Below are 9,707 nucleotides of genomic sequence, written 5' to 3' on the forward strand. Positions count from 1 at the left end.
ACTGTAAACAAATTTCGAATTTAAACTTTAAAACTTTCAAATATTTTTTTAACACTTAAAAATAGTTGTTGTTTTTAGGCGCTACTTCAATTGGCTCGCAACTGTTGCGCTTAACGGTCGAGCACGATGTGTTTTGGCGCAGCCTGTGCGCTGGTGTTTTTATCAATTTCGACGGCAGTCGGCGAAGAACTAAAGTTCCAATGCTGTAGATGTGTGTGAGTTTCTAAGGAAACAAATGGCTTGTGTTGCGTTTGCGTGGTATACAGTGCTGCCAGACGGCTGAAATTTAAAATATTACAAATTCCAAATTTAAACTTGAAATTACTTTCAAAAAAATCCAGCAGTAGTTTTGCCTAGATCTAAATTTTTCCGCTCACAACAACGTTCTTTTAATAAAAATGAGCAACTTAAGCGCTCCCAGTGGCATAAACAGCTTGTAACGCGCTTTGAATTTATTTTTAAGTTAGTGTATGTGAAGAAGTATTAGCATTTACATTTTTTGTCTATATATATTTACTTAGTCTTTATATATGTATGTATATATTTGCCGCATATACATACATACATTTGCATATAAATTCAACAGCACGCTATTAACATCATTTGCGCCACTGTGGCACCACTGTGGCACCACTGTTGGCGCTCAACGAATATTTCTGTTGCTGAACGTGCCGGCCGGCATTGTGCGCTCTAAAGCTTTGCCACTGATAAGAAAGCTCTGCGCCTAAGGAGTATTTTGAATGAAATATCTTAACAGCATAAACACGGGTTTCCAATTGAGAAGGGTTACTTGTAAGGATTAACTGAAGCAAGCAACACGTGACTTCAATAAGTATGCCAAAAGGTAAATACTATTTATGTACATACATAGTTAATGCAAATACATATGTATGTATGAATATTTACCACGAATTTTGAACACGTTAAACATGATTTATGATTTACATGAAATTCATTAGAAATGTTGTGTGGACTAGCAAATGAGAGCTAAATGAGAAATTGAATTCCGAGATATGAGCATTTGATGCTTCAATTTAAGATTATTTAGGAGAACGAAGTGACTCTCATCTTAAAACTGAGCTTCGTTCTCTGGAATCTCATTAGCTAATTGAAGTCTGTGAATATGCAAATGGTTCCAAGAATGTTTCCGCAAAAATATTTTTTTTTACTGCCGTTACAGCGGCTAACATCTTCTCTGGCACTCTTCCTTCCTTCGGCAGTTTTTTTCCACATATTTTTAGGCGCACATAAAGCTTTGGCGATCCCCTTGATTCAAATATGTACATATATGGAAGATATTTTTAAAGATGAGCACTAACAGGACCAGAGCTCGATCACTCTCCCGACCAGCACCACGAATCCAACAGAGATGTAAACGAAAATCTTAGTATATATCCTTGGCTAAGTGTTGTTTCATAACTTCTTCATTATCTTCCGTGGTACGACAGTAAGATAGGTCAGACATTAAGCTCACGACCTCCGGCGTTAGACCAAGTATTCTCTTGGTAGTCAAAACACTGCCATTTGAAGGCGAGCTAAAGTGTGAAGGCGAACCATGCCTCCTAAGGGTTGTGCGCTGAGTTTGGGATCGTACTATAAACACGACACGTAAATAAACACTTCTGCTTTCGCCAGACTGGATAAGGAAGCAAGGAAAAGGGTGTGGTGAACGAGGGCAAGACGAAATGTGTCCTGTCATCAAACAACCAGTCATCGCACTCGTGACTTGGCTCTCAAGTCACTGTTGACAGTCTTAACTTTGAAGTCGTAGATAATTTCGTCTATTTTGAAACCAGTATAGACAACACCAACAATGTCAGCCTGAAAATCCAACGCAGAATAACTCTTACCAAGAGGTGCTACTTCGGACTGAGTAGGCAATTGAGAAGTAAAGTTCTCTCTCGACGAACAAAGACCAAATTCTACAAGTCACTCATCATCCTCGTCCTGCTATAGAGTGCAGAGGCATAGACTATGACATCTGATGAGTAAGCGAGTACGAGTTTTCGAAATAAACGTTATGCGGAAGATTTATGGCCCTTTACATATTGGCAAGAAATTCCGCAGTCGATGGAACGATGAGCTGTTCGAGATATACGACGACATTGACATAGATCAGCGAATTAAGAGCGGCTACACGGGCTAGATTCGTGTTGTCCGATTGGATGCCTGTTTACTCAGGCGATAATGTTACGGGCTGTAAACCATCCTTCAAATAATTGTTTGAGAAATTTTTTCTTCTGCTACAACAACAAACCCTTTCCAATGCTGTCATTTGGGTCTTGCTCTTCAGCAAATCAACGCCTTTTGCATAGGTGACAAATATTTGTTGTTTTTATTAATAAACGCTATTTTTTATCAAATGCGTAAAAGGCAAATTTGGCCGAGAGCTTTTATATTCATGCACACACTTATGCAGAATTACTTAAGTATGTATGTATATTAGCCAGCACTTGCTATTAAAATACGAGCCAATGCCATGCAGTATTAATAGCCTAGAACAATACGCAATAGCTACACTCGAGGCAAAAAAGTGCAAAGCACATACGCGCATTGACTGCTGTGTACGCACTTACTGTCCCGTTCACATGCATTCACACATACATACATATGTATGTAGCCAAATATTAGTATACACGCATATATGTATGTATGTATGTACATATATTTACACTTGGTCATGTACATATGTAAGTACATAAGTATGTAGTGTAGTGTTGATGTTGCGCTATGATGCCACAACAAAAAATAACCTTTCATTCATACCTGCATTATGTACGCATATACATATGTACATATATAGCTACATGCAATAAGTATTTTAATACCGAATGTGTGGCATATTGCAGTGCAATCAGGAGCATGACGCGTTTCCATAAAGGCACATCGTTACAAATACCCACTAACCTACGCGCACACAGCGGCAGCAGCACACAACAAAGCTACAGCGCAACAGATAAACGCCACCTGATTCAACTGAATGCAGCCAGACGCACTAGATGCTGTTGACTGATGGTTTCCATATGAAATTTGTAAATAGAATGACATACATAAATACAAGCATACATATATGTATATACATTCATAAGTATGTAGATGGAAGCGCATAGAAAAAGTAAAAGTGCTTTTAGTTCGGTGGGTGTGTATGCATTTGTAAATATACATACATATATGTATGTATACATATTTACGTATACATACATACATATATGAATGCACGTATGCTGAGCCCAACTTACCTAGAAAATTTGTGTAGATGTGTAAATATGTACATATGTCATTGGTGTTTTCAATTTCGACCAGCAGCAACAAAGGTCCATTCAGTGCGCATCACTGCATTGTAAACAAACTTTATAAGTATGTATGTAAGTATGTAGCCTGTGACTGCAAGGATATTGTGCAAATTGTGCGCGGTTATATACATACATACATACATACATTCTATGAATGAATTTTCGTATTTTGTTTTGATATTATTTTTCATAGCAATTGCACGCTTATCAGTGGGACATAACAACGTGCGCATTTAACTTTCCCATAATATCACCGACATCCATATACATACATATGTACATATGGCAATATATAGTACACATGTGCGTAGAAATAACTTTTCTCTGCTCGTACATGCATACATACATATGTATGTATTTGTAAATCTGAGCTGATATTGCGCTTAATGGGAAAGTATAAGAGAAGCTCCTTCGTTTAATTGCATAATGCTGTTCTTTGGGGGTAAAATATACATACATATACATAAGTATGTAGGTGTCTCGTGCATATGTATATGTAGATATGTACATATGTATGAGCCTATATTGACAATATTGGCAAGCAGCAGCTGTTATCGTTGTGGATTTCCATTTAGAACAAGAAAAGCCCTTAACTTCGACTGCACCAAAACTAAGATACCCTTCAAAGGAGCATTTCTTATGCCAATTATACATACAAATACAAGTAAAAACATACTAAACGTAGGGAAGCTCAAAATGGATCAACCTTCATAACTAAATTTTAAAACGTAACCCGTAAACGGTGGGCATCCAATGCAAAAATATTCCCCGTAGACTCCCTGTTTGATACATACAACCTTCAAGTCAAATTAACGTTGCTTAATAAATGAATAATATATGTATATGAAAATTTTTATCTTGATTTGGATTGTTGTTTTTGCGGCTGAAGCGCTTCCTGAGAAGAAAATGATGTATGAAAAATTTCAGATTGATATCTCAAAAGTTGAGACTAGTTCAGTGGTTTACAGACAGACGAACAAGGCTAAATCGACTCAGTGCATCGATTATTTATATATAACATATACATGTACATATTACTTTATAGAGTCTTTGACGTTACCTTCTGCATGTTACAAACCTCGTGGCAAACTTAATACACCCTGTTTAGGGTATAATAAAATGTCATGATACCTACGGCATGCAATCCTGGTTACTGTAAAAAAATGACTTTGGTTTGACTAGAGTAATTGCCACTTCTGTTTGTGTCTTCTTCTTCATTTTTTGTCATCACTCATGCCTTCATTGATTCTTATCATAAATGCACACAGTTCTCTGTTTTTGCCCAAGCCCCTTTCTAACTAACTTTATATCCGGCGACCATTATTGTTTTATGTACACACACATGTTCATATGTAAGTATATAGGCATATGTAAACATAAGCTAAAAATACATATCATTGTTGTTTATATACATTGACTGCAACTTAAAATAATCAAAGTTGGAAAGTCTTTCATCAAGTAATTAAGCGCCTTAGTAGCTGTTCGTGGAATTCCTAAAATACATTTGTGTCATTTGTGTAGACTTCATTGAATTCATATGAGAAGGCACTGTTGTTGCATCTAGTCAGTCAAAAAGATATTTAAGCATTGTATCTTATAGCGCTTAAGTATGGTTGTTTTATTTGATTTTTTATTAAATATTGTTATCAGTAATATTAAATTTTATTTGCAATTGTTGTAGTTAATGACAAACTCATTATGACTAATTTTACTAAATATTGTGTAAAATTTCATGCGTCTAAATATCGGTATAAAATGTAATAAACATTAGATTCAATGTAGCTGACGGCTATTGCACAGAAAGGAGGAAAAAGAAAAGTTACAACTAATTGTAATTACAAATAATAATATATGTCCAAAATAAAGGCTTATGGTTATAATTGTTTTTGTAGCGAACTCCAAACAGTTGTCGGTAAGAAGATCGCTGCTGGCTTGTCGACAGGCCTTGATCGTTAGTAAATCAATCTGCAACCACTTGCGTAGACCCGACGTTCCCAAGACAGTCGATTCTACGTAACCAAAACGGACCCCAGATTGCTTCAGGGATGTCTTTAGCACCTACTACAACAACCCGACGTGTTGTGTGAATGTTGCAGGGTATTGTTCGTCGTAATGAGCACAAAAGTAAACATAAACTAAAATTACTTTACATAAAAATCAACTTATAATAGCACGTGATCAATTATAAAATAGTTGAGTATTTTCTTGTTCGACAATTTCAATGGTCAAATGCATGCACCATCTATTTTCAATTACACAACCATTTTGCAAGTGTATACTAGTTAGTTTTTAAAATGGATATTCGACCGTAAAACATAAAATCATTAGTAAAAATTAGAACAATACTAGTAAATTGAATGGCAGCGTTAAATCTGTGTTGCAGGAGTAAAATATTTGAATTTTCTACAACATAACATTATTGTGCTAATCTTTAAAATACTGTTTTCACTTTAGCCTTCTTAATATATATTTAATCTTCGGATGTAGGTTTGGATGCATTCGAATTATCATCGACTTTATCATATACTTCGCAACCAACTTTATTTTTTGTACATTTTGGAGGAGTATTACGCGAACTCAACACATACGCACGCATCCGAGCTTTGTGTTCCTGTTCGTTTTGACGCATTCGTGCATTGTGCTCTTCGCGCATTTGACACAGCTTCAACTCTTCATTTTTACGATAATAACTTAGTTTCAGTTCCTGATGTATTGTTTCGAAACTGAGTCTCTGCTCATGTTCGATGCGAGCATGCTCGATTTCGGCCAGATGCGAACGTTTTATCAGGTCGAAAATTTGTTTTTTATATTTTTCATCGGTTGGAAGAATTTTATAGATTATGTCATCTGCACTCAAAAGCGCCCTGGAAGTTTGAGCATCACTTTCGCTGTTGGCGAGTAGTTCAGCGTCGTTTTGGGTGATCTATCAGCATTATAATCATGAAAAAATTTAAATTAGCTTACACATTTAAAATCAAAATAAAACGCAATTACAAAATTAATCACATACATTTAAACGGTGCTGTTTTTTCGCTTTACTGCCACCATCGGTGCTGGCATTGTCATTGTTTTGCAATTTTTTCTTTTGTATTGGCTTCTTTCTTTGGCGTATGGCTGTGTTCTGTTGCGGCTGCTCCTTCATTGTTACTTCTGGCTGCGATTCAGCGGATTGTGGTGGGGAAGGTAATGCAAGCGTCGATGCTTGTAAGGTCTCATCACTAGTGGTTGTCGTTGTGGGTAGGGCCGCTAGAGGCGTATCTTCATCGTCGATACTTAGTAACTCTTTCTTGATTATAATGCCGTTGCTACGTCCGTGAGGGCGTGAATTGGTTGCATCCTTTTGCATATCCTCCATGAATTCTACCATGGACAAGCCCTCTAATGTTCCAGCATTTGGAGTCTTTTGCTGGTATTCCCGTTTTGCTGTGTTTTTCATACTTCGCCATTGAACCTGAATTTGTTCCAGAGAGCGATGTCGGAAATTTAGTACGTTGAATCTGAAATGTATACATACATATGTATATACACAATATTAAAAAAATATTATTTCAGTATATTTCTGCAGTTTACTGTTTAGTGATATGCATCCAGGCAAGGCGTTTCGACTTTATGCTCTTGGCGTCAACATTACGATTTTCAACATATTCGACTTTTGGTTTTATAACTTCCACCAAGAGGCACTGGAAGAAAAGCAACAGGCATCAATTAATATGTTTATTATTTATTGCATTTATATTAATTATTAAGACATTAGGTCCTTTATTTTATGTGTTGTTCTCACCCGTTCAGCCTCCTCCCAATTAGTTGAGCGTTTTTTTCTGGTGCCTTTTTTCTTGCCGGCACCACCTACTGTTTTTTCCCCTTCTTCTCCGCAACCATCTTCTTTTGTACGCTTTTGTTGCTCTTGGGAAGCTAATGTAGGTTGTGGGTGTGTTTCTTCATCCACCTCCTCCGAGCCCATTGGAATATCTGGTTCAGCCGCTGGTGGTACCTTCACTGTCAGCGATACTAGGTTCCCGTTCACCGCTTCTAACTTCATTTTGCCACGGTTTCGCTTCTTCCGTAGCAGCTCCAGATTTTCTTCTATCTTATTGAAATATATTTACACAAACTTAGTTACTATTTTTCTAATTTTTCACACAAAATTTTCTTTTTTGATGTTTTGTTTATACTCATAAATGCCAAGAACAAATTAAAATGTCCAATTGGATTTATGTGTGTAAGTGCAACAAATTGACCAAAATTTGGCAGCACTTCAAATACTTGTTAAAAAGAATTCTATTTCAATTAAGCAACATCGTACCCACGCAACGACAAAATCAACAATTATAAATTAAACTATGTACATAATACATGCAGTAAAGACTTTTTTCTCCTAAATACATCTCTATAAAATACAAGGAAAGCTTAGTTTGCTTACTGTGTTTATCGAAATATTCAATTGTGTTAGTTAACAAAAATACAGAAGAATGTATACTTCTCATTGACTCAACTACATTGAGATAATTTTTTATTCAGCAAGGGATAAAAGTAATCGATATTAGTAACGATTTCTTAATACGTAGTGACATCGCTTATATCACTAATTGTCAAAGCTGTCATATTTGCAGTCTGTCGAAGAAGTAAGTTTTCAATTTAGTGCTCACTGAATTTCGTTTTATAATCAAATAATTTTAGGAGTAAAAATGGCATTTGGTGACTATCCAGCTGAGTATAACCCAAAGGTCCATGGACCATACGATCCAGCTCGTTTCTATGGCAAAGGTTTGTAAAATTTATATAGAAAATGTGACGGGGTGTCATTACGTAATGACGTTTCCAACAGCAAATTTAGTTTTGCCAAGAAATGTGTACACATATTATTAAAAAATGTTTTTCTTTACAGCTGATGTGCCATTCGGTCAAATCAAAGTTGGTGAGATTGGCGCTTGGCTGAGTCGCCGCAACAAGTCACCCCAAGCTATTGCTGGTGCCGTTAGCCGTGCCTGGTGGCGCTGGCAGCACAAATACGTGCAGCCAAAACGTGCAGGTGTTGCACCATTTTTCCAGGTTACCCTTGCTGCTATGACCTTCTTCTATGCCATCAATTACGGTAAAATGAGGCACCACAGAAATTACAAATATCATTAAGCAATTAGATTGATATAAAAATACCGATATCGAAGAGTTATGGCTGGGGCACTGTGAATATGTGTGAAGATATGAAAAAATAAATCTTAAAAAATAACTTGTATAACTTTTGTGTTCCGTATTTACGAACAATCGAATTGAAATTTGCAATTGTGGAATAGAAAATAAACCATTTTCCAATTGAAACAATTATAATTATTTGCAAATGACTTAAACTTATGTGGTATAGTAACAATTGAAAATGTTTTCTTATTTCTTTGAAGCAGTTTTACAAGAAACTATGTTAGGTTCGGCCCTCTAAGCTGAAATACCTTTGTCGAATGCATTTTTATAGGACAAAATATTAAAAAAAAACGCTGTTCTTGACTTTGATCTGTCAGTTTGTATGGTAGCTAAATGCTATAGTGTTCCCATCGTAATAATATATTCGAAGTTCAGATAATAATCTGTGCCAAATTTTGTGATGACAATTGTTTAAGTTTTCCATACAAGAACTTGATCGATCAATTTGTGTAACAGCTATATACTATAATGGTCCGATGTTAGAAGTTCCGAAAATGAGCAGAATCTTGGGGGGAAAAGAGAATGTGTCTAAATTTCAGATCAATAACTCAAAAACTAGGAACGTTGGTGAGGTTTTCACCGAACCGTACTATAAGTATGCGGCACAATCCAGAAATTGTTTGAAGTGAATTCGAATTCGTGCAAAAGTTAGATTTGTAAAAAGAGCATCTACTAACTGCTTTAAAATACACAATACGTCTAAGAAAACTAATTATTTGAGTTCTTTCGTTTATTTATTTTATTAAAAAAGGAAGATTTGATTATGTTACTACTGTTCGAGTTACTTAAAAATACAAAAATCCATATCTTTCTTTGGAAAAAAGTAATTCAAGTTGGGACAATTATCATGGTTGGTTCCGCTATAGAATTAGGATACCTACAGTCATGCACGGAGAAATAGCACATTTGAGAATGTAACAGTTATAGACTTTAATAAATTAAATTGTATTATTATTATACTCTCGCAACAAAGTTGCTAATGAGAGTATTATAGCTTTGTTCACATAACGTTTGTTTGTAAGTCCTAAAACTAAAAGAGTTAGATATAGGGTTATATATACCAAAGTGATCAGGGTGACGAGTAGAGCCGAAATCCGGATGTCTGTCTGTCCGTCCGTCCGTCCGTGCAAGCTGTAACTTGAGTAAAATTGAGATATTATGATGAAACTTGGTACACGTATTCCTTGGCTCCATAAGAAGGTCAAGTTCGAAGATGGGCAA

General features: G+C 35.9%; 2 protein-coding genes across 10 annotated transcripts in view; one reads left to right on the top strand and one right to left on the bottom strand.

Annotated features, from left to right (window-relative positions):
* The window catches only part of LOC126755348 (putative ATP synthase subunit f, mitochondrial), a 565,888-nt gene extending 557,270 nt beyond the window's left edge, over positions 1–8,618 (top strand). For 8 of the 9 annotated variants that reach the window (XM_050467847.1, XM_050467844.1, XM_050467848.1 and 5 more), the window contains exons 2-3: positions 7,971–8,057; positions 8,179–8,618. In XM_050467847.1, the coding sequence (XP_050323804.1) occupies positions 7,979–8,057; positions 8,179–8,423 (324 nt within the window). In that variant the 5' untranslated portion in view covers positions 7,971–7,978 and the 3' untranslated portion in view covers positions 8,424–8,618. Of the gene's footprint in view, positions 1–7,813; positions 7,916–7,970; positions 8,058–8,178 lie in introns of those variants that run through there. The other variant, XM_050467843.1, reaches the window with a different exon arrangement.
* LOC126755333 (uncharacterized) lies at positions 4,907–7,515 on the bottom strand. The gene is made up of 4 exons (XM_050467828.1): positions 7,075–7,515; positions 6,864–6,973; positions 6,304–6,790; positions 4,907–6,216 (listed from the first exon to the last, which is right to left on the bottom strand). The coding sequence occupies exons 1-4, from the start codon at positions 7,330–7,332 to the stop codon at positions 5,764–5,766; spliced, it is 1,308 nt and encodes a 435-aa protein (XP_050323785.1). The 5' UTR covers positions 7,333–7,515; the 3' UTR covers positions 4,907–5,763.
* Positions 8,619–9,707: the final 1,089 nt, after the last annotated feature.

Source organism: Bactrocera neohumeralis, chromosome 4 (assembly GCF_024586455.1).
Source record: "Bactrocera neohumeralis isolate Rockhampton chromosome 4, APGP_CSIRO_Bneo_wtdbg2-racon-allhic-juicebox.fasta_v2, whole genome shotgun sequence".
Classification (NCBI taxonomy): domain Eukaryota; kingdom Metazoa; phylum Arthropoda; class Insecta; order Diptera; family Tephritidae; genus Bactrocera; species Bactrocera neohumeralis.

Coding starts and splice junctions, on each gene's coding strand:
- LOC126755333 (XM_050467828.1), bottom strand. CDS start 7,332: ATGAAGTTAGAAGCGGTGAACGGGAACCTAGTATCGCTGACAGTGAAG. Junction 6,974..7,074: donor ATTGGGAGGAGGCTGAACGG/GTGAGAACAACA, acceptor CTTTTCTTCCAG/TGCCTCTTGGTGGAAGTTAT. Junction 6,791..6,863: donor TGGATGCATATCACTAAACA/GTAAACTGCAGA, acceptor TATACATTTCAG/ATTCAACGTACTAAATTTCC.